We start from the raw sequence: 27,953 nt of genomic DNA, 5'->3' as shown, positions 1-27,953 counted from the left end.
GGCTATAAAAGGAAAAAACGCGAAATAAAGTATCCGTTTACGTATACTTATGCTTAAAATGCAATCGATATTAATAATGATTGTTGTATAAAGATGATGTTGTAAAGATTCGACTACTTTTCTAAGGCTAGTAACAAAAAGTCTAGGCAAACTAAACGACCTATAATGAATGTTTATCTTCAATGATTTGTTAAACACGACGAATATGTATATGAACAATGATATTACAAAAAGCTAGTTCATGAAAATCCAGGGAGTTTACCATGAAAAAAAAGAGCAATTCATTTGGACGTAAAAGTTTGCTAATTGAACCAAATACATCAAAATACAATTCCTACAATACAAACGGGTATCCCAAGACTATTTCATGAGGTATTTTACCTATTTTGTGTATTAAAAGTCGTACATCACACCCAAAATAAAGTAGTTACCAATGTTATCAGTTATGCTATAAACTAACTGTAGATAAACAGAAAAAAGCAGACACCGTTATGTAATAACATGATACTATTCATCGGCAAACTTCCTGGATGTTTTAATTCCTGAAGTGATTGAAAATGAAGAAGGCAGCAGTTTTATGTGTTTTGGCAATTCTGATAACTCTCTATTGTAGTCTTGTTGATGGGTAAGATATTAATAATTATGTATAAATGAATGGTGTTCAAATTTTAGCAATTCATGTTTGTGGTTTACCATCTTTGCCGCAAGTTGATTGTTTTCTGTTTGGCATTAAATTAAATGGTATTAAATAATGCTTGTGGTTTATGTCAACACCTGTCCTAAGTCAGGAACCAACTGTTCGGCGGTTTGACGAATTTTTTTGTGGTTCATAATTGTTTCTCGTATTTATATATATATATATATATAAACTAGACCGTTTTTTTCCTGTTTGAATGTTTTTTGCGGCCCTTTATAGCTTACTGCAGAACAAAATCTGAGATACTTAACATCGAACAATTAACCATGAAAATGACGTAAAGGTATAAGATGATCGTATATAAATGCTTATAGTATCCAGGAAATAGACCAAAACAATATTTTCAGTCACATGGAACTTTGCTTGACCACAATTATATGATGTTTTTAAATAATTTTTTTTCCTTAAAGATGTTAATTATATTATATCCGGATGAAATTACCTAATTATTCCATAGCCAGATTAAGAATAATAAAAATTAGTTCGTGGCGAGCCGGCAAAATAGTCTCTAAGGGGCTATCTTGCCGGCTACGTCAAAATAGCGATCTATATAGTCTAAGAGTTTGGCTATTTTGCCGGTCTCAATGAAGATATTCAGTATACAAATTAAGAGTAGACAAAATATAGAAAAATACACTTTAATAAGATTTTCTCTAAACAAATCTGTCTTCTTTATAACTTGAAACATGCAGAACGTGGATATTAAAATTGATACTCTCTTCGTATAAATATATAATACTTTCGTGTTTTTTTTAAATCCCTTTTTCCAAACATAAATATTAAAATTTATGGTTAGAAGACATTGGAAAATTCACGAAAAACTACAAAATTAATTTGATGTACATGTACATGTAGATCAGTTTCCATTTGTCGTAACAACTATCCCGTCCTCTGTTTCCCACGGTATTCGGCGTGGTTTTGTATTGTTTAATCTTTCATTTATTTATGTAGTTAATGTGCGACTCTGTTTTCGTTTTCCTCCTGATTTTGTCGATCCCTATTTGACTATGTGTTTTGATTTTTAATTGGTCATCTATTTTATTGCGGTGTTTTGTGGGTTTGTTAGTTTTTAGTCATTCTTCGTTCTTTACAATCGTGTTGTCAGTTTTACTTCGACGTTTGGAAATTATCACTACAAATAGCTAGAAAGTGAAAATTTAACAAAAAAGAACAATAAAGATCCTTTACTACCAGTCATTTTTATGTTCATGGAACGAGGCTGCAAATGCTTAAAAATTCTTCATTGCTTTTTCTTTATTATAATTTTTAAGCACAATGCAACTTTTCATTCATGATGACACGGTGTCTTCCTTGAATGCCAACATTTTATATGTTACCTATTCCTTGAATGCCAACAAAAATATTTCAATAGATGTGCATATAATAACAATAGGTGTTTTTACAAGTATTTAACTGTTAAAAACAATTAGTGAACTTGATAGAATTGCAACATTTTATCACTTTTTTATATGAAAATTGTAGATTTTAGGGTTAGAATTATTATGAATTTTAAAATAAAAAAAAATAAAATAATAAACTTAAAACTTTTTATTAAAAAAAAGATATATTGGCAATTAAAATGTCAATTAACATAAGACATACATGTATTAGAAATATTGAAGAAATTTTAGTTAAATACAATTATTTCAATCTAAAAAAAGGACATAACAGATTTATTAATTCCATATCATTTAACTTATATGGTTAATATGAACAATATGAAGATTTAAATTGAAATATTGATTAAACTTTAAAAATCATCAGAAATGATATAGTAAGTTTGATTATTGCCTAGACATGCCAGATGGAAACTCTACAAAGTTTCAAGAAAATCCATAACATAGGGTAACAAGAATTCAGATGAGTTGCAAAGTATAATTAACACCTAAACAATATTATTTTATGAATTACTTGCAATAAAAAAAGGTCATAATATTATTACCAAGCAAAATATCCTGAACAAACTGATCAAAATAAAACATAGTAATCTAACATGTGATACAAAGTTTAAAGAAATTCCCTGAAGTTATATGGTACTTTATAACAGCACACACAACTATAGAAATATAGTAAAAAAAAGTCCAAAGAGGCTATTGCAGAATTTGTGCAAACTGGAATTTCTCTCAATATGCTGACTATGCGGTATGGCTTTGCTCATTATTGAAGGCCGTATGGTGACCTATAGTTGTTAATGTCTGTGTCATTTTGGTCTTTTGTGGATAGTTGTCTCATTGGCAATCATACCACATCTTCTTTTTTATATTATGTTGACCCTGTGATGCAACACTTTTCAAAGTTTCATTTTACAGGAGTCCATATCTGTTCAAGCAGTAACAGCAACAAATGATTTTCAACAACTTGACAAACAGGAATTAGATTTAGCTACCTGCAATTTACCTATCTGTTTAATTAGTATGATTGTTTTGATAAGCATGCACTTTTGTTGTGATAACTACTTACACCTATTCCTCGAATGCCAACATAAATTTACAGGTAAATTGTCGGTAGATCAAAGGATGTTGGCATTCAAGGAATAAACCGATGACACGAGGTCCCACAATAAAGTGCACAGGTAAATGAAATAAAAACTTGATAAAAGGCGTGTTTTCATGATCCTATAGGTAAAAATGTAATTATAAGTATTGAATGCTTTTTTTTGTAACTTTATAGGGTTGTAAAAGCGTTGACCGTGCGCACATTTTTAGTATGAAGCGCGGAAGCGCTTCATACAAAATGTACTTCGGTCAACGCTTTTACACCCCAATAAATTTACAAAAAAGAGCATTCAATTCTTAAATATATTTCCGTCCAAAAACGCTTCGGGATATAGCATCTGTCGTTTAAGATGAATATATAAACAGAAGCCCCATGAAAGAAGATTACAAAATTGTTTGCACGCTTAAGATTCCTTGCAACAACAATGCACTGTATCTTTCATGTAAAAAATGTCAAAATGTTTGCGGCAATCAAACATGCCCTTATTTTCATTTATATATATCTGTTATTCCTACAATTATTCCAGGTCTTCCTATGGTGCAACAAATACTTTGTAACGCTCTTATCGTCCCGATATTTTGACAATGTTTTATTATTTTCTGATTTTATATGTAAATAAATGCATTTTATTAATTTAGAAAAGCCTATGGGTTCTTTCTCATCGTGATGTCTGATAAATACATAGCTGTTTTACATGATATTTACAGACGATGGTGTTCTAGAACTGTTCGTCGTTACGAAAGGAGGGCAATTTGCTGTAGATATGAATGGGGTCACTGGTAAGTTATCCTTATGTTAACTTATATATCCTAGTATATTCATCTAGTAAATGCATTACACAAACTGCAGTTAAAGACATTATAAAAGTAAATCAGTACATAATTATTCTAAATAAAAAACATCTCAAGAATTATAACAGATAGATAAAACTGTCGGTAGCAACATGATCAGCAATATAGAATATACCCGGAACAAAACAAATTTAAAGACGAAACACTCAGATGATCGACCTTTTACACACTTTATTACTATTTTTATCTTGACAATTACAATAGATAAAAAGTTCCATAAATTTAAAAATTATCAGCTATACAAGAGCTTCAAAAATGCCAGTAACCGTAACCAAATGACTCATACAAAATTTAAATGATAATTTTTGTGATTTTGGAATTATCTTGAACACTTTAATAGCTAGGTATAACCTGCGTCACAAGATGAAAATGACAGAACTGATAATAGTAAACGTACAAATTAATATCAAAACCATGACTACCAGGTGATCGAGTCAGTTCTTAAAAGCCTCTTGTTTGGAATGGAAACAATTCGAGGGTTGAATCGGACACACAAGAGTAAATAATAAATTCAAGGTATTTGGGAAGAACCGTAAAATGAGGCCTTTGTAACTCAGTGTTATCTACTGTAACACCTCTTTTTAGAAACATCCATATGCATGCAAAATGTTTAAGTACATGTACTATAGAATACTGGTGCAACAATCTCTTATTTTTCTATTATCTTGTAATTTTCTGGCTGACTTTACTGTAGCTTTTGTTTTGATTGTGACTTTTGCTGTTTAAATATTATCTATAGTTATTACAAACAACAATGCGTGACCATATTACAGCTCTCTGCATACTGAAAGTGTGTACTATGTGTATGCTGATGTGATCATACTAATCTACTCTTGACCAAAATGTTAACATAGCTAAACTTAGTTAGGACTGACGGGACAGATGGACGGATATACCAAGAGCATTGTATCCCAGTACTATCGTAGATAACGGCTACAAAATATACAACATGCGTTTGTTTTTATTATATGTAACATATTTGTTTTTCGTTCATTTAGTACGGCGGCTTTGTGAATAATTGTGCACATCCTGCTACAAGCATGAAATTTTGCATAGACCTTCCTCAACTATTTCTCTTTTATTTCAAATAGGGAGGCATTTGAAAAAAATGTCTAATTTCCGGTAAAATCTTAAATGGCGGATATCATACTAAAATTAGCCCAATATCGAATGCTTGTATGTGAAAAGGTGTTATTAACATGTTAGTACCATCATAATATTTGGTACAAACCTTTGTTATGTACTACTTTTGGATAAATGATATAGATTAGATGTCTTCAAAAACCCTACTTCCGGTAAAATCCAACATGGCGGACATTGTACTAAAATAAGCTTATATTTAGGTAGGGTAATTGAAATGTGTTTTAAAGTATTGCTACTATCATTAAATTGTGCAGGATCCTTTCTTTTGTGCTTTTCATGGGTACAATGTATAAGACATATGTCTTAAAAACCCTTACTTCCGGTTATATTCAATATGGCGGACATAGAAATATTGATAATTTTTCATTTTAATATTCAACTTTTTTTCAAAATGTAAAGAAAATGTTTTTTTTAGCTGGTCATTTAACTTTTGGCTTTAAGTCATCCTCAAAACAACTAATTCTATTCAGCTATATTTTTAAATACAAAGTTAACACTTAAAAAAAAAACAAAATGGCGTAAATTACAAAGATGAGTTTTCAATCCATATCTTTAATGTAGAGTTTTGGATAGATTGATTAAAACTAAATAAAATCACTAAAGTTCTTAAACATCTTTAGAATGACTAATTCATGGCCGCAAATACATGTTTATTCACAATCGGAGAGCTTATTTTCGAAATATACAAAGATTGTGGTATTGTTTCTAACATCTATAATGTACAAGCTCCTGATAGGATGACGAGGCCTCACAAATAGTTGTCCAAAAGGGTTCCCATTTATCATATTTTCCCTTTCGTCTTTAATAATCGTTAGCATAGCAACCAATACTAAGCTTGTTACTCATTCGCATCCGCCAGGGTATATTGCACGTTTTACTTGCTGAAAACGACTAGACCGAGTCGTGGGAATAGCCTCAATAAGTATTTCCTCTTCCAAAAACACACGTTTTCTTGGGTCGTTAACCCCATCTGATAAGTTTGTTTGATCTTACAACAAAACCACGTATCGTTCTATCAATGACATTGTCAAATCCATACTGGTGATGTTGGCTGACCAATCATCATTCTAAATGATAGCGTCACACCATCCATGTCACCAACTAAAGTTCTCAAACATCTTTAGAATGACTAATTTATGGCCGCAAATACATGTTTATTCACAATCGGAGAGCTTATTTTCGAAGTTTACAAAGATCGTGGTATTGTTTTCTTTTCCAGCAAACGTGTAATCTCCCAATGCCTAGTGTATTTGAAAGGTCATGGATAGACATATATCTGAAGCTTTTCCCACTTCCAAATGCAAGCCAAAGTTCGCCTTCCCCTATGTCACCGAATAGCGAAACAGCAATGACAGCATCATCCGAGTCATATCACAGTTGAGTCTGTGTTTCACTGCATCAGACACATGCATCTTGATTCAAGTGTCAGCTTCTTCATGTGAACATGGTGCTAAGCTTGAAACATCATCATGTGGTGGATAACACAGAACATCCTGAGCAATTGTTGCTACAACTACCTTTTCCTCAAAATCTATTGAGCAAGCTGTTGCGAATAAAAACTTAAAAGTTAACTGTGCACCACTTATTGCGGACCTGTTTTTGTATTGTTATGAGTTACAATTTATGACAAAAATAAGCAAAGACCCATCGAAACAACATCTGATAAACAAATTTAATAATACTTTTAGATATTTGGATGATATTTTGGCTCTCAATAATGACGACTTCAGTATGTATATTAATGAAATTTATCCTGTTGAACTTACTTTAAATAAAGCTAATACTAACAATGACCACTGCCCTTTTCTCGATCTTGATATCTATATCACTAATGGAAAGCTGAATACTAAAATTTATGATAAAAGGGATGATTTTTCTTTTCCTATCGTTAATTATCCGTTTTTAGATGGTGACGTTCCCTTGTCACCATCTTACGGTGTTTATATATCTCAACTTGTACGATTCGCTCGTGTATGTAACAATGTTTTAGATTTTAACGAGAGAAATTTATGTATTACTGAAAAATTATTACACCAGGGTTTTCGATATCACAAACTAGTCAAAACATTTACTAAATTTTATCATCGGTATAAAGACATCATTCGTAAATATAGCTCAACATGCAGACTTCTAATACGTTCAGGTATTTCACATCCAATTTTTTATGGTAATATTCTTTATAAAGCACAAAGGTGTCAGTATTCACCTCAGAAACTTACAAAACCTTTGAATAGACTTATTAAGAAGGGATATAATTACGATACTGTTGTCAAGTCATTAAAGATTGCATATTTTGGCGTTAATATTGAGTCACTGATAAGGTCTTTGCATCGGAACTAAACACATTTATTCTAAAAACAGTTGTTGGCATGACACGGGTTATGTTCTTCTCATATATGTTATGATGGTATGATACTAAACCCCTAACGGGAAGGATTGTGCCTGATGTTCATATGATGAAATCATAATCTTTCAGTCAGTTTAATTGAAGTCTGGAGCTGGCATGTCAGTTAACTGCTAGTAGTCTGTTGTTATTTATGTATTATTGTCATTTTGTTTATTTTCTTTGGTTACGTCTTCTGACATCAGACTCGGATTTCTCTTGAACTGAATTTTAATGTGCGTATTGTTATGCGTTTACTTTACTACATTGGTTAGAGGTATAGGGGGAGGGTTGAGATCTCACAAACATGTTTAACCCCGCCGCATTTTTGCGCCTGTCCCAAGTCAGGAGCCTCTGGCCTTTGTTAGTCTTGTATTATTTTAATTTTAGTTTCTTGTGTACAATTTGGAAATTAGTATGGCGTTCATTATCACTGGACTAGTATATATTTGTTTAGGGGCCAGCTGAAGGACGCCTCCGGGTGCGGGAATTTCTCGCTACATTGAAGACCTGTTGGTGACCCTCTGCTGTTGTTTTTTATTTGGTCGGGTTGTTGTCTCTTTGACACATTCCCCATTTCCATTCTCAATTTTATTTCTTATTGTCGTCATCTCTCAGAAACTTTTTGCCAATTTTGAGGATTTTGTTTTGACTCTGGATTCGTCTGTGTATTCCCTTTCCCTTAAATGTAGCTCTTGCTTCTTATAACGAATGCTCAGGATATTCTATCTTATCTACCTCGTGATGTATTTCAAGTTTATCACCATGTTCACATTAAGAGGCTTGACAATAGAATCATGGTGCATGTGTCTGATGCAATGAAAAACGAACTTGCACGAGTCATGATTCGAATAATCGTTACTGATGATGCTGTCATTACTGTCTCGCTATTCCGTGACAGGGGTAGACAAACTATGGGATTGTATTTGGGAGGGCAAAAAGCTTTAGATAAATATATATCAAAGATCTTTCAAATGGACCTGGCAATAAGTGATTACACACACTTATTGTGATCAATGTCTTTACCGGTTGTGATATGGTTCTCTGATTGCTGAAAAAGGAAAATAAAAGACTGCGTGCGAGACATTGATGGCATTTGAAGATGTGACTTTAACATAAAGTATAATGTCCGCCATTTTGGATTTTACCGGAATGAAGACATTTTTTTTTCAAATGCCTCCCTATCTGAAATAAAAGAGTAATAGTTGAGGAAGGTCCATTCAAAATTTCATGCTTGTAGTAGGATGTGCACAATTCGTCTGAATTATGCTTGTAGCCGCCACACTAATTATTTTGTACATATTTATGCCGTTTTTTTTCTTTCGTTTGAATTGTTTTTGATTTGTCATTTCAAGGCTTTTTAGAACTAACTTTGTGATATGAACTTTGCTCATTGTTGGAGACCGCACAGTGACCCAAAGTTGTTAGTTTTTATGTTATTTTGTCTCTATTTAAGAGTTGTCTCACTTTAAAACAGACTTAATGTTCTTTTTTTAAGATATAAAAATATATGACAATGTGTATAATTTTCGAATTTGTGTGTTATTTGTCATTTTGCATGAATACTCACAATAAATGGAAAAACGTGAGAATTGGAAGTTCTTCTTCAGACTGCCACCAAACAAAAAACTCAATATATTTGTTCTTGTTGACTCTGATGAATTTATTTTATTAAATAAGTAATTGGTGGGAATATAGAACTACTACAACCTACGCTACTGAAAGGTACTGTTGTATTGGATGGACAGGAAATAATTGTAACACACGTGAGTAAATATTTTCGCATACTATTATTAAATATAGGGAAATTTATTGTCACACACACGTTATGCAAATTTTTAAATTCAATAACAGTGTTTTACCTAAGAATGCCAGAACATTATTCATAATAAGGAAACTTGTACATACATTTAATCAGAGACATATATACACATATATGTATATATGTCTCTGATTTAATGAATGAATGTATCAATCAAATTCAAGACAGTTTAGCAAACGGTGAAAAACTTTGTGACTATGAGACGTCATATATTAAATCATGAATAGTTTAAGGTGGTACCAAACACCTTGACGAAAATTAATTTGGCTCGTTTGATTTTTTTATAAAATTTTGACAAAGTATTTACTTTAACCTTTTTTCCAAAACTTAAAAAAACATGGACAAGACACTTATCGAAAAAAAATCATTTGATCTATAGCAGTTTCACAAAGGCTGATTTTGATCATTACTAAGGTTAATATTTCTAACCAACAGATTGTGATTGAAACGTTCAGGTGATTTTTATAGAGTTATCTTCCCGTAGTTTCATGTAGCACCTTAAGGATGTACTTACAAATGTAGGTGATCTAAGGTGAAATTAAACAAATCAATAATTTAGTACTGATATCATAGGCTGGTAGAGTATTAGTTAAGGATCAGAATAAGCTAAAAATATTGAAAGGTCATGGAGCTTCTTTTCGAGATATTTGATTAATAAACTATGGCGGGAAAAGGCACTGGGACTTTTACCTCATACTTGCATTGGTATTTTTTGGGTCTCAAATCAAAAGAAAGGAAAACAAGAAAATGCTTCAATTTTGTCAAATGACCTTTTATGAGCTACTATGCCTTATATTAAATACTATATCTTATATTAAAAGATAAATAGGTGTTATGGCAAAATAGTTTTCCTTGTATCGTTAAGAAAAACACCAAGGAGTCCACAAATCTGACACAAAATTCCAAAACATCACCTAATGACATCCTTAAGAGTCGAAACAAAAAGCAGCATTCGTTACTGCTGAACTTCTCCTTTAAAAAATTGGTTACTGGTAATTTTGAAAAATAAGTCAACTAGAGCAAGAGACCAACACTATAGAAGTTGCAGAATCGCAAGGAACGTTAAGTCTACTGTCATATTCTGAAAGTTATGCATGCACAACAAATACGGAAACAAGCGAGATGTTAAAAACGTACACGTATGAAACAGATTTCAATCTTTCACAAAAAGATAGAATCAAATTGATATTTGTCATCTAAATACTATCGTTGATATCAAATCGTGTTCCATATAAAAAAAAAATCACCGAGGAATTTTCAATATATATAAAGACAATTATGAGAGCGTGTTTAAACAACTACATCACGTAATGATGTAGTGTAAACCTTTTTCGAGGTTTGGCATGCCACAAAACCAGGTTCAACCCGCCATTTTTTTCTTTAAAAATGTCCTGTACCAAGTCAGGAATATGGCCATTGTTATATTATAGTTCGTTATTGTATGTGTTACATTTTAACGTTGCGTCGTTTGTTTTCTCTTATTTTTGAGTGTAAATTCACATTGCGATAAGACGTGTCACGGTACTTGTCTATCCCAAATTCATGTATTTGGTTTTGATGTTATATTTGTTATTCTCGTGGGATTTTGTCTGTTGCGTGGTCCGTTTCTGTGTGTGTTATATTGTAGTGTTGTGTCGTTGTTCTCTTATATTTAATGCGTTTCCCTCAATTTTAGTTTGTTACCCCGATTTTGTTTTTTGTCCATGGATTTATGAGTTTGAACAGCGATATACTACTGTTGTCTTTATTAATGTGCTTCGTCTTCAAGCAATTTCCCTCATGCTAGAAAGGTTGCTTGACCGTGGAGAGATGTCCCATGCCGTTGTAATAAACACAAACACAAACAACAAAATGTGGAACAATGGTCACATAATTTTGTTAAAGTGACAGATACCAGAGGGACATTAAAACTCATATATCGAAAATAAACTGACAAATGCATTGCTAAATAAGAAAAAGACAAACAGACAAACAATAGTACATAAGACACGACATATAAAGACTTAGCAACAAGAACCGCACCAAAACAAACCCAGGAGTGATCTGTATTGCAATAGAGAGTTGTTCCATTGGCACTTATACCACATTTTCTTATTTCTATGTTTATAGTTGACTGACAATGATGGGCTACTTTTATCATTCTTTTCAACAGACAAAAACAGCTGTCCCATTAGGTTTCCATCATTCTACTACCGTGTTCCAATCATTAATGAAACCATTACTCGACTAATGAATGTAATATTTAAATAAAGGCAGTTGGGAGAGTTCAGGCGGTATTAACACGATGCATCACAAGCATGGAGGGAAGAGCAAAATCTTGTTATCGCAAATTTGGTGATCTCAAAATTGTTTGGGATAAAGTTCGCACGATTAGTTAAATCGGTGTGAGAAAAATATTTCTCTTCACTAGTGAAAATCTGTTCTCTGCAAATAATTGGTTAAAATTTAATTGTGACGTAAAATTTTTTTGGTTTTTTATGAATTTTCTTATTGTGACGTCATGAAAAAAGGCGACGGTGTCTGATGACGTCACAATAAAAGTACACAACATTCCTAAAATCTTTGAAAAGAAAGGATAAAAATCATAAGGGATACTGATTCCACCACTGTAACTCGTGTATTACGATATTTCTCCACTCTCAACAGTTAAATTTAAATTATTTAAAAAGCTCGGCAAGCCTCGCGCTAAAAGTATTAAAATTTAACTGTCTAGAGTGGAGAAATATCGTAATACACTTGTTGCAGTTGTGGAATCTATATGTGCACTATATAACACTATGCTTTTAGATGGAATATGTTTGTCACATAATAGAGAAAAACTCACAAGTGACAAGATTTATACTTAATAAAGTAACATTCATACTTTTAAATAAGTACACGTACATGTACGAGACGTATTCAAATGACATTGGTGTGATTTAATGATAATAACATTAACACTACCAATTATATTGCACCAGATGCTCAATGTTGTTATCCTTTACCAAATCTACATGACATAATGCGTCATGTACTATATTAATTATTAACACCATAGATGAAGCCCGAGAGAAAGAATTATTCGTCAAACGAAAGCTAAATTTATTTACAGTCTTTATGTCTGAGTTGTCGAGAACACTTGACACAATGATGCGGTAATAGCTTCTAAAATGCACGAGTTCAAATGATGAAGAGAGAATACAATACAGAAATTTTCAACTGTACTGAACATTTTTATTGTTAAACCTAACATTAGAATATGCATATTTATACGTTACGCTGTGTATCTTTGATAAGTATTTTAATACATTGTTTTCCTCTTCTGCCTCATCATCTTCACCTACGTTCAGCTAGGTCCACACTGCCGATCGGATCAAATCGACGATGATGATCCCGATTGTCAAAATTTTCACGACCAATCGTGACCTAATTCTCGATCGGGCCTGTTATCCGACTGTACACGAGATGAACTCGACCATGCACGACTCCTAGATAATTCCATCAGGACTTCAACCCGACCACATTAAATACATATTCGATCATTCCGACCATTTCACGATCTTGACACGATCTTTACTCGACTAGCTAGAGCAAATCAACTATACTCGATCTCAGCCTGATCTCTACTAGACCAGATCGATTTGATCGTATAGGGGTCGTAGGATAGTCGGGTATTGATCTCATAACTGTAGGAATTGAAACCAGGTGCTCCGCAGGGCGCAGCTTTATACGACCGCAGAGGTCGAACCCTGAACAGTTGGGGCAGTATGGACAAAACATTCAAGCGTGATACAGCTCTGAATTTGGATTGTGATCAAATTTTTGACATTACATGGTTTTTTTTTTACACAAAACAAATGTCAAGATTTTACAAATCAATTAAAGATTTCTTCTTCAAACTTTTTAAATCTAAAATTAAATAGTTGACACAGCATAGGTTTCTGACACACAATGAATTTTTTTTTGCCTTTGAGCAATTCACTATGCTGTTGAATATTAATCCTCTCAAAAAAATGTTTGAAGAAATTTTCTTTTTATTTATGAAATCTGAAATAAGAAAAATTTAAACACCCCCCCTTTTTTTCACATCCCCGTTTCCCTTTTTCCAAAACTGATATCAATTCAAATTTCTTATGGAGTTTGCAACAATAACTACTCTTTTAAATACATCGTAAAATATTAAAATGTAAAATAAAGTGCTTGTTATCACTGAATGGTAAAGATTGGTTGGTAGTAAAAGTGAATATACATTGTTTATTGTATAAAACAATAAAAAAAACTTCATCAGCAACATTTTATATTGGCAAATTTCCAATGAAGTTATTTACATAAAGTTATTGGCAAATAAAAATAGAAAATGACATCATAGTCATGTCTGGCAAAAGTCCAACATACATTATCTAAAACCATTTTAGATAAGATAAGGAAAAAAAGCTTCATCAGCAACATTTTATATTGGCAAATTTCCAATGAAGTTATTTACATAAAGTTATTGGCAAATAAAAATAGAAAATGACATCATAGTCATGTCTGGCAAATTTCCAACATATATTATCAACTACTATTCTGTACAAAGAAAGATAACTCCAATTGAAAATTAATTGCTATTAATATTGTGCAATTAGATATTTCTTGCTATTGTGCAATACTGTGCAATTGAAAATTTCTTGCTATTGCACAATACTTGATATGGAATCCTGATTTGGACCAACTTGAAAACTGGGCCCATAATCAAAAATCAAAGTACATATTTAGATAAAGCATATCAAATAAGCCCAAGAATTTAATTTTTGTTAAAATCAAACTTAGTTTAATTTCGGACCCTTTGGACCTTAATGTAGACCAATTTGAAAACTGGACCAAAAATTAATTATCTACATACACAGTTAGATTTTGCATATCAAAGAACCCATTTATTCAATTTTTGATGAAATCAAACAAAGTTTAATTTTGGACCCCCATTTGGACCAACTTGAAAACTAGACCAATAATTAAAAAAATTTGCTATTTCACAATATTGTGCAATTAGATATTTCTTGCCATTGCGCAATACTGTGCAATTGAAAACACTTGCTATTGCACAATACTTAATATAATAATTTTAGATCCTGATTTGGACCAACTTGAAAACTGGGCCCATAATAAAAAATCTCAGTACATTTTTGGATTCAGCATATCAAAGAACCCCAAGATTTCAATTTTTGTTAAAATCAGACTAAGTTTAATTTTGGACCCTTTGGACTTTAGTGTAGACCAATTTGAAAACAGGACCAAAAATGAAGAATCTACATACACAGTTAGATTTGGTATATCAAAGAACCCCATTTATTCAATTTTTGATGAAATCAAACAAAGTTTAATTTTGGACCCCGATTTGGACCAACTTGAAAACTGGGCCAATAATCAAGAATCTAAGTACATTTTTAGATTCAGCATATCAAAGAACCTAACTGATTCATTTTTTGTCAAAATCAAACTAAGTTTAATTTTGGACCCTTTGGACCTTAATGTAGACTAATTTGAAAACGGGACCAAAAGTTAAGAATCTACATACACAGTCATGACAGTTAGATTCGGCATATCAAAGAACCCCAATTATTCAATTTTGATGAAATCAAACAAAGTTTAATTTTGGACCCTTTGGGCCCCTTATTCTGTTGGGACCAAAACTCCCAAAATCAATACCAACCTTCCTTTTATGGTCATAAACCTTGTGTTTAAAGTTCATAGATTTCTATTTACTTATACTAACGTTATGGTGCGAAAACCAAGAAAAATGCTTATTTGGGTCCCTTTTTGGCCCCTAATTCCTAAACTGTTGGGACCTAAACTCCCAAAATCAATACCAACCTTCCTTTTGTAGTCATAAACCTTGTGTCAAAATTTCATAGATTTCTATTAACTTAAAAAAGCGCTTCGGACGCAATAAATTATTAAACGTGTTGTTTTATATTTTTAAACTAAAGTTATAGTGCGAAAACCAAGAAAATGCTTATTTGGGCCCTTTTTGGCCCCTAATTCCTAAAATGTTGGGACCAAAACTCCCAAAATCAATACCAACCTTCCTTTTGTGGTCATAAACCTTGTGTTAAAATTTCATAGATTTCCATTCACTTTTACTAAAGTTAGAGTGCGAAAACTAAAAGTATTCGGACGACGACGACGACGACGACGACGACGCCGACGCCAACGTGATAGCAATATACGACGAAAATTTTTTCAAATTTTGCGGTCGTATAAAAAAACCGTACTTTTTATCTAAACTCTCCATGTGTAAACATTAGTGTTGTCAATGGTTAACCGGTTAACCGGTTAACCGTTCGAACGACCGAATACCGAATACCAAAATCGCTAACCGGTTAACCGGACTTTTTTCAATTTTAATAGATATGATATAAATGTCATTGTCGTCGTGGTAATTAATTTGACGGATCAATTGTCTCATATATTGATTGCTATTGTTAATCCAAAAATATAAAATTAATTAGAACTTGTCTCTCAGCTCGGGGCAAGAGCTCAAGGAAACATAATTAGTTACATGTTTTTTAAACAGTTACTTTAAATCAGTTATACGATTAAATTTTACGATTCACCTCACTATTTTATTTTTGATCTAATATTGTGTAGACCTACAGCTGAATGTGCAATCTCCGTCGTGCAACTTTTTGTCATACTTTAAACCAATTGCTAACTCAAAAACTGTAAAAAGCAAACCAACGTGAATGTTATCAATGTATTCTTGATGGTACGAGTATCAGGATTAATCAATTCAAATTAAAACACTCCACATTATTTTCGAAGACAACAAAAAAAATATGAAAGAATCATCGGTTTCAGACATATTCAATTCTACGAGATCAAGATTTTTTGGATTTTTTCAATCTGAAGTTAGTTCAAACGCCATGGTTGATACCGTGTATTTGATTATAAAAGTCTAACCTCGACAGGAATCTTCACAGACAAGTTATGATACCAAAGGACAAATTTCAATCCATCGTTTTATAAAAACGTAAATGTATGAAATGGATGGAAGGTAGTCACACTCATACCACATCTTCTTATATCAATGTGTAGGGTACTATTGATAATGTCATCAAACACCAACTTAAACTACCGGTTAACCGGTTAATCGGTCGAACGATTATCCGAGTAACCTGTTAGGCAAAAGTGTACGATTTGACAACACTAGTAAACATTACATAATTTCCCTTTCGTCTTGGTTGCAACACATTTTAGTAAATAACTTTTTTTTTCGAGGGTCACTACCTTTTATCTGCATAGTTTCAATAATCGTTTTATTTTCCAGCGATATGTGATCCAGTTTGTTATAATGGAGGCACTTGTATTGCTCCAAATCAATGCAAATGTCTTATTGGAATGACAGGGAGATTTTGTAAACGAGGTAAGAATACATTTTTACATCTTTATAACATGAAAGGACAACCATCTGAATTTATTATAATAATCTCTGAATGACTAAAGATTTTGATGGAATATAAAATAAAATTGAGAATGGAAATGGTGAATGAGTCAAAAAGACAACACCCGATCATTAAAAAAACAACAGCAGAAGGTCACCAATATATAGGTCTTCAATGCAGCGAGAAACTCCCGCACCCGGAGATGTCCTTCAGCTGACCCATAAACAAATATATATATACTAATTCAGTGATAATGGACGTCGTACTAAACTCCAAATTATACATAAGAAGCTAAAATTAAACATCATACAAGACTGAAAAAGGCCAGAGGCTCCTGAATTTTGGACAGACGCAAAAATGCGGCGGGGTTCAACATGTTTTTTGAGATCTCAACCCTCCTCCCTTACCTCTAGCCAATGTAGAAATGTAAACGCATAACAATACGCAGTTAAATTCAGTTCAAGAGAAGTCCGAGTCTGATGTTAGTAGAGGTAACAAAATAAAATAACAAAATGATAATTATGCATAAATAACAAATGCTAGCAGTTACTGACATGCCAGCTCCATCCTCAATTAAACTGATTTAAAGATTACGTCTTCATCATATGAATATCAGGCACAATCCCTCCCGTTGTGTGTTTATAATTATACCATCATACAATATATGAGAAGAATATAATTCCGATGCAGATACCCTATAAGTGAATCAATATTAAAGCCAAAATATGCAATCTTTAATGACCGAAACTATATCCCAATAGTTATTGAATGAAGAAATACTGTAATCTAATAGATAAGAAAAAAAAAAACCTTAAGAATTCAATTAGAATCCTCCATTTGAATAAACACGATATCAAATAATGCCAGAAGAGAAAAAAATATTGTTCCGTGTTATAACCTGTTCGAAATCTGTTATTGAAATAGCTAAAACAATTTAAAAAAACTCAAAATGTTGTACTGTAACAGCAATGTACCAGGTTCGAGTGGAGGGAGGGAGTAGGGTTAACGCTAACAAACAAGTTTAACCCCGCCACATTCTGTAATGGCATGTCCCGAGTCAGAAGCCTGTCGTTTGTTGCTATGCAGCATACACGTATTCGATTTTCGTTCAATATTTAGTACATAGATTAGGCCATTAGTTTTCTCATCTAAATTGTTTAACATTGTTATATCGGGACCTTTTAAAGCTGACTAGGCGGTTAGGACTTTGCTAATTGTTGTAGGCCGTTCGTTGACCGATATATTTTTTTCTGTGTCATTTGGTCTCTTGTAGAGAGTTGTCTCATTGGCATTCATACAATCATTATAATACTTTATATCAACTGGGGGGGGGGGGGGGGGGCAATGACATGATACTCTACAACATCTTATTCTTTAGAACACACAGTTGAATAATATCATTACAGTCAAAGAAACAAAAGCCATGATTAGTACTCATAAGCATTCGGTTATTTAATTTTGAACTTATTTTTCAGTTACATGTTCACACATAACACCCTGCTTCCCTGGAAGATGCGACGAAACATCCATGAATAAATGTAGCTGCATAAACGGTTTCACTGGCCCAAAATGCTTAATCAGTAAGTACAAATATTGAATGACAAATGATGAAAGGGCAAAATTACAAACATGAACGTATGAATAAAAGAACATATTTTAGGAAAAAATGGCGTGCTGAATACATACCCTTATAGAATTGAATGGTTTTAGATCAATCATATATTAAACTCGCCTGAACATCATAATCACCTAATTACAAGTGGATAGTAGTATTAGCCTACAGCAACGTTACAGACGATATAAAAACATATTGCCAATGAAAGAGTCCAAATGAAGCTATAGATCAGCTTACAGCATCCAAAAACGAGTAAAACACGTATCCTATAGTCAGCTAAAAAGAAATCCGTTCAGGTAATATATGCGAAACAGTTAGAATGAAAAGAAACACGACTTGATCTATGACAAAACAAGAAACGAAAAACAAATATAACACACGGTAACCAACAACAACCATTAAGGTTCAGACGCCTGAAAACATAAGTACATGATATCAAAAAGAGTAGGACCATTTCAAGTTTTTATTTAAGTTTTCATAAAGGAATAGCAATATTATTGTTTAACATAATTATTTGTCGTCACTTGGCAAATTCCGAAAAACATAAAGAAAAGTTGCGTTTTTAAAGAAAAAGTAACACAGGGTGATGAAATATTTAAAAACCGGAAAATAATTGATGAAAAGGGAATACAAATAAAAAATAAGGCAATAAAATCAATGTTTTCAATTTATTATTTTTTATAATTTCTATGGAAGTGTTATTTATCTAATTTTGTCCAAAATACTTGAAATCATTTGTTGTTAGTTCAAGCACGTCATATCAGGCCACTATACGTTACTGACTGCGAAATCTTTAGAAAATATAAATTTGTTTGATTGATACTTCTAAGGTTATTTGTTTTTTTTAAATACAATTCAATATATTCAACTGTCTTTGTTGTTGATTCGCGACATACATAGCGTAGTTGAGATGATTATTTCTAAAGGATGTTTGTTACGTTTTAAAATAGCAAGCTTCTTAAAAGACTGTTATAGATAATATATAAATAAAAGAATGCACCAGATTTTAAATTCTTATTCGGAAAGAAAGATCATGTATGCATCGCCAAATAAATTCATATGTATAGCATGAGTTTTACTTGCGGATGGGTTTTTATTTATGTAGTTCAGACATCTTCTAAAATGATGGGGGGGGGGGAGGAACAGTCAATATTCAATGTATTAGTATATAAAATGCTTGTAGCTTATACTATTCAAATATCTTCCCCCTTTAAGTTGTCACTTTCAACACTGAACAAACATCATCCTCTACAAGAGATGTTGATAGAGGTTTCTCTCATGCTAACAATATCAACCGAGATGAACTCTTTTAGATAAGAAATATTCAATAAGCAGCTTAATGTCTACGTAACTTGGACAGTAGCTTGTTTATGATCATAAGATATAGTATCCAAAAATAAATTTTGTAAAAACAAAAAACCTTTTACCCGTTTCTTACTCATAAATCGACTTAGTATTTCTGCCAGTTAACATAACATTAACTCTGTGGTTAAAAGATTTAGAAATTTTAATAACTTTCTTAAACTATCCTAGATTCTATCTATTTTGGACAGATTCTGAAGCTTGTTAATGATCATAAAATAGTATCCAGAAATAAATTTGTATAAAAAATCCTATTTATCCGTATTTTATAAATGGACTTAGTTTTTTTTCTGACAGTTAACATAACATTCACTCTGTGGTTAAAGCTTTTCTTTAATTTTAATAACTTTCTTTAACTATTCTAAATTTCTACCAAACTAGGATAACAGCTTGTTTATGGTCAGAAGCTATTATCTAGAAGGAAAATTTGTAAAAATATTTTTCCTGTTTTTCCCCCGTATGTTACCTAATGATGTACGTAGTGGGTTATTTTGCAAAGGTTTGCATTATATCGCAAAGGTTTCTGTTATAACGCAAAGATAGGGAGAAACAAATGAGTGGCGCCAATACGCATCCGTAGGACTGCATCGTTTTATCATTCATTTTTAACCTGTAGTAACTGATTTGTTTTATTTACTAGTGATGTCTTCCCAACAACCACATATTACTCATGCGTCAACGACCATGAAATTAATACCAAGAGCCGGACACTTTAAAAATCACTTAATATACAAGTTTATGTCAGATGCTTCTGAACCAAACACAACGAAGCCAGATCATCGATGGATACATTTCAACGATTTCAACGAACTAGAATTTTTAGTTGAAGCCATGCACGTTCCACTAAATATACCTAACCGGCCATATTATCTCGAAGATTATAAGTTTGGCATTATATCTTGAAACGTCAGAGCTATAGTTTCAAAAGTTCCAAGACTAGGTACAGTATACATGTATATTAATATTTATATATCTTATAGTAAATAGGTGAAATTCCTGATGCACTTAGTTAATACATGTAATTCCTGAAACTTCCCAGTTATTACCAGTAATTACTAATTTTTAGATGAATTTTTACACCTATTTACTTCTTAAACATGTATTTCTCATATTTGGATTTATATCATTGTCTTGCATGTAGCAAATAAACTCATCATAGATAAAAGGATTACATTTTATGTTTACGACAGACGCGGGTTTTGTCTACAATAGACTCATCAGTGACGCTCGAATCCCAAAAGTCAAAAGGCCAAAAAAAAGTACAAAGTTGAAGAGCATTGAGGACCAAAATTCCTAAAAGTTTTGCCAAAAACAGCTAAGGTAATCTATTCCTGAGGTAGAAAAACCTTACTACTAGTATTTCAAAGATTCAAAAGTTTTGTAAACAATTAATTTATAGATTTGACCATATCAATGACAACACAGAAGTTTAGCGAGGTTTAAAAACTAGAAAACAACCCTTTTCCAGTTTCAATTCACAAACAAAACTAAAGAACATTTAGTCTGTAATGATCTTTGATACCTTAACCCGCAAGTAATCATTACAATCCCTTCTCCGTTACTTTCTTATTTAGTATCTTGAATTTTGTCTCGAATTTAATACAAAAAATCAAGTTAGTAAATAGCTGTAAAAATGACCAAAACAAATCAGTGAATACCTGTAATCACTGAAACAATCAGTAAATACACATAATTCCTCAATTGATTAGTAATTACAGGTATTGACTGGATTGTTTAGTAATTGCGTGTAATTCCTTATTTCACCCTTTTACGGTAACATATATATATAATTGGCAGTATTTTGTTTCCGGATAATCAATAAAGATAATGATTATCTAACAGATTTCTATAACCAACATTTCTAATTCACCCCAAAAACTGGTTTGGCCACAGCATAACCATTGCAAGTTTATATACAACTGACACTTTGTATATGTTAAGTAAGTTTAAATGAAGATATTTTCATATAGTATAGGACGATCATTATAGATGAAAAATGCAGACAAAATTTAAATGTTTATAAAGTGTCTTATATTTTGACTTTAGTGGAACCTTAAGATTTTATTGGGAATTAAAAGCGTTCATCAAACCTCATTTTGTATGAAGTGCGGAAGCAAATTTTTATCATATATTTGTTTCTACTAATAGGTAACAACAAAGATATTGCCTTCAATCACACTTATACTCTTGATGGTGTTAATTCCATGAACCCTGAACCTAAAGTGGCTGTACTAAATCATACTGATAAAAGCTTCGTTAGCAATATAGAACATGGAGATAAGTAGGTGAAACTTGCTTTTCATATTTGAGATAAGTTTATATGTATTTATTGATGGCAATACTATTAAACGATTATCAAAAGATGAAAATAATATATTCTTTCCGCTAAGTAGAACATCATTAGAGATTAATAGATAACCTATTTTTTAAACTTTATTTATTCATACATTTAAACCTTACCAAAAAACTTGGTATTTTCCCTAGTTTTATAACATAATTGATTGTTTTGTTTGAAGCCTTACAATAACAGCAACAGTCAATAGTGGTGGATTCGCAAAATTAAGGGACGTAAACACAGGTGCACACTATTCTACTTCAACATATATAGGACAAGAATCAAAGAAAGTTATGGTTTTTCATTTTGACTTTGAACCAACAAATCATTGTTCAGAGAAAAAGAACACATGCTTCTACGAACCTATAAATATAGGTCCGGATATTACAAAGGTATGCATGTTAGATAAGGTATCGAAAAACGTATCACAACTTATAACCAATACTCCAGAGTCTATAAAAACACGAAATAGACGAAATATAAAATAAAAAATCGTACAAGGAATCTTAGCACAGAGTTTTAGATATCCGATATATTTAAAGAATTACAATTAAGGCAATAAATATCAAAGCATTTAAATTTGGATAAGGAGACTATTCATTACTTATGTTCGACAAGTATGGCATTGTATTATGTAATTTTCTTTTCGCATTTTTCATATTTTTGCCGAAGAACGGTAATAATTAATAAGTAAAAATACTTTGATCCTCGTTCTATTTTCTTTCATGTATTTTGAGCCCTGGCAGATAGTTGTCTCATAGGAAATACTACCACATTTTCATAATTTGAACAATTTATTTATTAAATTTGTAACTCTGCCAATTCCAATTATTTGCCCGATCCGAACATATATTAAGGCCAGATAACCTAACAAAAACCTAATGTGCCCTGTTGTTATCTAAATGTTGGCTCAGTTTGTTCCAGTATTTTACAGTGAGACTGTTTTGCGACATTGCCATCATTTGCTAGATTTCTTTGTCAATTAAAATTTAACTTACATTTTTGGTTGGTTCTATAATGGCGACCGAGATATAGTACATTATTCAACAAAAACAGACGAAAGGAATTGCAGGAACTTGAAATTGGATGGAGATGATCTTCATGTTTAAGACCTCGTTAGAACTTGAAAACAAACAACATCAATAAAAGCGCTCTTCAGTTGCATTTTGAGATGTGCTCCTTATGATCTGAGCGTCTATATTCAATAATGGTTGAAATGCTATAGCATGTTAAACAAAAAAATTATCCCAGCTATCAAACTTTATTTGGTTGATTGTAATGGTTGTTGGCAACAGGTAGACGTTGCTCTAAACTCTAAAGAGAGTATTGGTTATGGAGTAACAGTCTGTTCATTATATACTAAGGTTTTAAGGTAAATGGGCTATGAATATCAAAATTGTTTCCATTTTAAATTGATTTATAAAAAGAAGTATGGGCTAAAGGGGGTACAGGAAAGGTAAAGTTAAATAATTTTGAAATGAATTAAAAGCGTAAAGCATGAGCAAATTTGATATCATATTTTAATTCAAACTATAATGTTGACATGAAGGATTATTTCTTGTTACTTATTACAGAGACATATATGACATTTCACATTTGAATAAACTATATATATTCTACAAGGAAAACAACTAACTTCGGATCACTTTGTTGAAAACTATTTTAGAATTCGGTGGCTCGTAATGTTGTAAGAATCAATGCAATAGTAATAATATAGGGAATCTAACCATCAAAAGTATAAAGGCAATCTCCGACAATTACAATAATTTAATAATTATTAGCTTTTATTTAAGATACACAAAAATCATACTCTTATTTGCTTCGACCAAAAAATACCAATAATGCATCAAGAAATAAAACCAAAGTACTGTTTTATTTTTTCAGCAAAAACTTCATATATCATGGGATGGATGGACAGATGAACTAGCGGGAATCTTTAGATATAATTGGGAAATACATCATCTCAGAGCTGATGCTCGAGGAAACTTGACCAAAGTCTCACCAATGGAACCATTTCACTCGAAAGCCATGGTCAAGGAAGAATATAAGCCATTTACTTACACTCCACCAGGACCTGGAATATATTCCATAATTTTGGATGTAGCTGATAAGGCAAACAACTCTAGGTTCGCAAGACAGTTCGTGCTGTATGATCCAGTGTCCAATATAACAACCGATGAAACATTTAAGCTATACGTTTCAAGCGCCGAACGAGAAACGCATTATAACTGGCAGTCCAATGTACAAAACCAGATGCTCATTGGTCCATCTCTGAGTGTTTCTTGGAAAGGACATTTCAGAAACAAGTTCCACGAAGACAATCAGTTGTTGAATTCTATTAATTCATTCCATGTAACAGCAATGGATGGGATGTATCATAAAGATGTAGATAACGAACTAGACGATGTGAGTGGAAAAAGAACCCGGAAAGAGATTCCTAATATTCACGGAATTGTATTGTTTGAGATTGCATATGCTGTTGACCACCAGGGTGGAAAGACAATTACAGAGATACCAAGTGCAATTAGCAGTTGGAAGAAAGTAGATAACTTATTGCATGAAAATCAGACAATAGATGTTAAACGAAGCGATGGAGATACCGTGCGCATCTGGGTACGATCAACAGACATCATGGGAAATGTCAAAGAAGACAGCACTGTAGTTCATATTGAAACCACTCCACCAACAATATCTGCAGTCAAAATAGAAACAAATGTCAACAGCACTAAATTTGATTTTGCAAGCAGGTAAATAATCTTTTTAAGTTTGATTTGAAATTTTTCTTTGTTTAGGACTGTTATAAAATGAGAACTTAAAATTCCTCATTATAACGACAGGGTGTAAATACAGTAGTACAACTTATTGTCCAGTTTATCCCATTAACTAAAGGTACTTATCGTTTCCAAAATACAAACTAAAACTGATACAAAAATACTGTGAATTCCGAGAAAAATTCATAACGAAAAGTCAAGTCAAAAGACTTGGTACAGGCATTTTCATATGGAGACAATGTTGAATTAAGCCTGCTTTTAAAACAAGCTAAAACCTCTCACTTGTATGACAGTCGCATAAAATGTTATCATACTGCCAAAGATGTGTGAACAAAACAAAAATGATAATTGAAAAAGACATAATAGGTAAAAATGTCAAATAATAGATTTCCAATGCATGGTTTTAGTTTTTCAAATTTAAAACCTTTGAAAGTAGAAAGAAAATTTATTGTTTGATTATTAAATTGTTAGGTGATATTATACATTATATAGTGTTAAAAATTGACTGTTTCTGGATTGGGCCCGAGACTTGTAGAGATAAGGGCCAATGCAGCTGATAGAAAATTTATACCAGAGCCAATACAAAAAACAGCCAGTTCATAACATTTTTATTAAATGATTTCAATTTTTCGATTAAACCAAGAAACTTACCGTTAAAAAGATAAAGGAATTCATATTTGAACTCGTCTTTTCACATGCGCATTTTCTTTTTTCCGTTCAAGTGCTGAAGATTTTATCTATAAAGTATAAAGTAGCCAGGAATAATAGTTCAGACAGTTTGCCCATTCTTACTCTTGATTCATATGCGTTCTAATGATTCATCCACGGAAATAAAATTTTTAAAGTTCAATATAAAAAGTAGGACCACTATCTGTATGCATGGCTGAAAATAAACCAGACACAGCTATTTCTGTGCAAAGCTGCGATAGTTTTGTTTTTTCTTCGATTCGAGTGAGAACATTAAATTTACCAGAAGACTATCGTGACAGTTATGCAGATATAATAGTTGGAACGAACGTTGAAAAGATACTATACATTTACATAAAAGTGGTTCATTCAAAGTTATGTCCTACAAGTCATGTCTAAATATACAGTTTAAACAATTTATACATATTCAAAGTTACGGCCTACAACTCTTAACTATAATACATTTATACTTATTATTAAATTAAAAATTATCTTTAAAATGACTTTTTTTACATTATTCCGATCTTGCTCTAGGGTATATGTCCGTACCGAAGATGGTGAAAGTGGAATATATAAAATTGAATGGAGAGTTAGAGATGAAAAAACAGGGAAAGTTTTTAAAATTGGTAAATTAAGTGGAAATAAAACAAATATACGTATGAGAATCACGACGATTTTGAGCATTTATATAAAATTTGATATGATAGTATTTGATAGACCCCGGTTTATTTTAAACGTGGTCTTTTGTATTGAAACGGATACTATTATACACCAATTGTTATTTTATAACATATTAATGCAGATTGTTGCCATTGATACACCAGAAAAAAATTATATTTGACAATTTTAACTACTGGATATAAAATCTATAGAAGATTCTGATTACATACGTATGCACATATATGACACAAACTGTAGCCTTATTTGCAAGAAATCATTTAAAGGGGGTGGTTAATTAGAAGGGAAAATTTAACATTTTTTCGTAACTGTTTATTGCTACCTAAGAGAAAAATTGATAAAAAACCGATACAAAACGATAATTGAAAAAGTAAAATAAATGAAAATAAAAACAAAATAAATGATATTTAGGTTTAGTACTTCAAAAAGGTCGTTAAATGTAAATGGAATGTGGCTGTGACTACTATAAGAACAGTTTGTCCCATATATAAACTATAAAGCAAACTGAAATTATAATGTATATTTATTTTCTTTACCTGAATCATTATTTTCTGTTGTTTGTTTTTGTGCTCTGTTGTTTATCTTGATTGAAGTTCTCCGGCATGTACCGAAAGTTTATAGTTGTTATTGTTATTCATTTTTGCAACTTTCAATTATTTTGACGAACTACTCAATTTCTTTTTTTTTAAGGAAAGTGAAAGAATAGATGTAGTTTTTAAAATTATTTAGATAAATAGTTTTGTTCTTTAATTTATCTGTTCTGGATAAGTTTGATATAGGTTTGTTGTAAGGTTAAGAGCTGATACCAACTGTAATAGTGGTATCAGATTAGACTAATTAGATATTTGTGACCTAAAACAGTAATATGCAGTCTGTTCGCGAGCCGTTGCCTTCTTGTATAATGTAAGTCAAGTTCCATTTAAGTTTGTGACCTTTTCGTTGTAAGTTTCTGAAATTGTAAAAAAATAAATAAATTATAATTTCATTATCTTTCATTTCGTTTGGTTACGTTTCATTCAATGCGTTTCGATTTAGGTATTTGTGTTTGCTCAATCCGGAAAAACCAATACTAAGTTTGTTTTATAAATAGAATCGCAATGATTGAAGTCAAAAATAAACTAACACAATGGGTGCTTGAAGAGTCATTACGTCGTTAAATGTACATGCGCATTATTCAAATCCGAGAGCCATTTACAAATATAACCATTAAACTGTTTTTTTTTGTTTAGATGTCTGTTTCAACTTCACAAGAAAAAAGTAGATATCGAGTTAACATTTTTAACATCTGAGTTCCAACACAACTCGACAATTTATTTTGCAATGCGCAGCCATGCTTTCTGCTTGTATATGTTTGCTTTCTACTCGATTGATTGGTTGCTGATTTTATTGATAAATACCCCAAAAATCATTGGATGATTGAATAAAACTTGGCAAATCAAGAATTGTCTCTAGAAATGATTGTACCAAATCAGGAACATGATACCAGTAGTTGATTTCTTTTCGCTTCGTTGGTTCAATTTAATACAGATGTGCATTTGTTTTTGTCAGGTATATATAAACTTCTCCTTTTTTTTGTATAATTTAACCTTGAAATTCGTTTTACTTAGTTTTCTGATAAGTCGTACAACGACTCAATTTCATTTTAAATTGTAGTTATACAGTTATATGGAAAGCTTCAACCATATCTTATTTCATTTGATGTATAAATAATGA

At 31.9% G+C, this 27,953-nt stretch overlaps 1 protein-coding gene across 1 annotated transcript; it reads left to right on the top strand.

The window, feature by feature from the left end:
- Positions 1-497: 497 nt before the first annotated feature.
- On the top strand, positions 498-26,938 carry LOC143062305 (uncharacterized). Its single transcript, XM_076234055.1, has 11 exons — positions 498-625; positions 3,901-3,972; positions 9,251-9,336; positions 16,678-16,773; positions 18,268-18,372; positions 20,410-20,709; positions 21,918-22,050; positions 22,286-22,496; positions 23,989-24,851; positions 26,097-26,218; positions 26,931-26,938. The coding sequence occupies exons 7-11, from the start codon at positions 21,974-21,976 to the stop codon at positions 26,936-26,938; spliced, it is 1,281 nt and encodes a 426-aa protein (XP_076090170.1). The 5' UTR covers positions 498-625; positions 3,901-3,972; positions 9,251-9,336; positions 16,678-16,773; positions 18,268-18,372; positions 20,410-20,709; positions 21,918-21,973.
- The last annotated feature ends 1,015 nt before the right edge of the window (positions 26,939-27,953 follow it).

Source organism: Mytilus galloprovincialis, chromosome 1 (assembly GCF_965363235.1).
Source record: "Mytilus galloprovincialis chromosome 1, xbMytGall1.hap1.1, whole genome shotgun sequence".
Taxonomy (NCBI): Eukaryota; Metazoa; Mollusca; class Bivalvia; order Mytilida; family Mytilidae; genus Mytilus; species Mytilus galloprovincialis.
The sequence above is the reverse complement of the archived record's forward strand: the minus strand, read 5'-3'. Positions and strand labels throughout refer to the sequence as shown.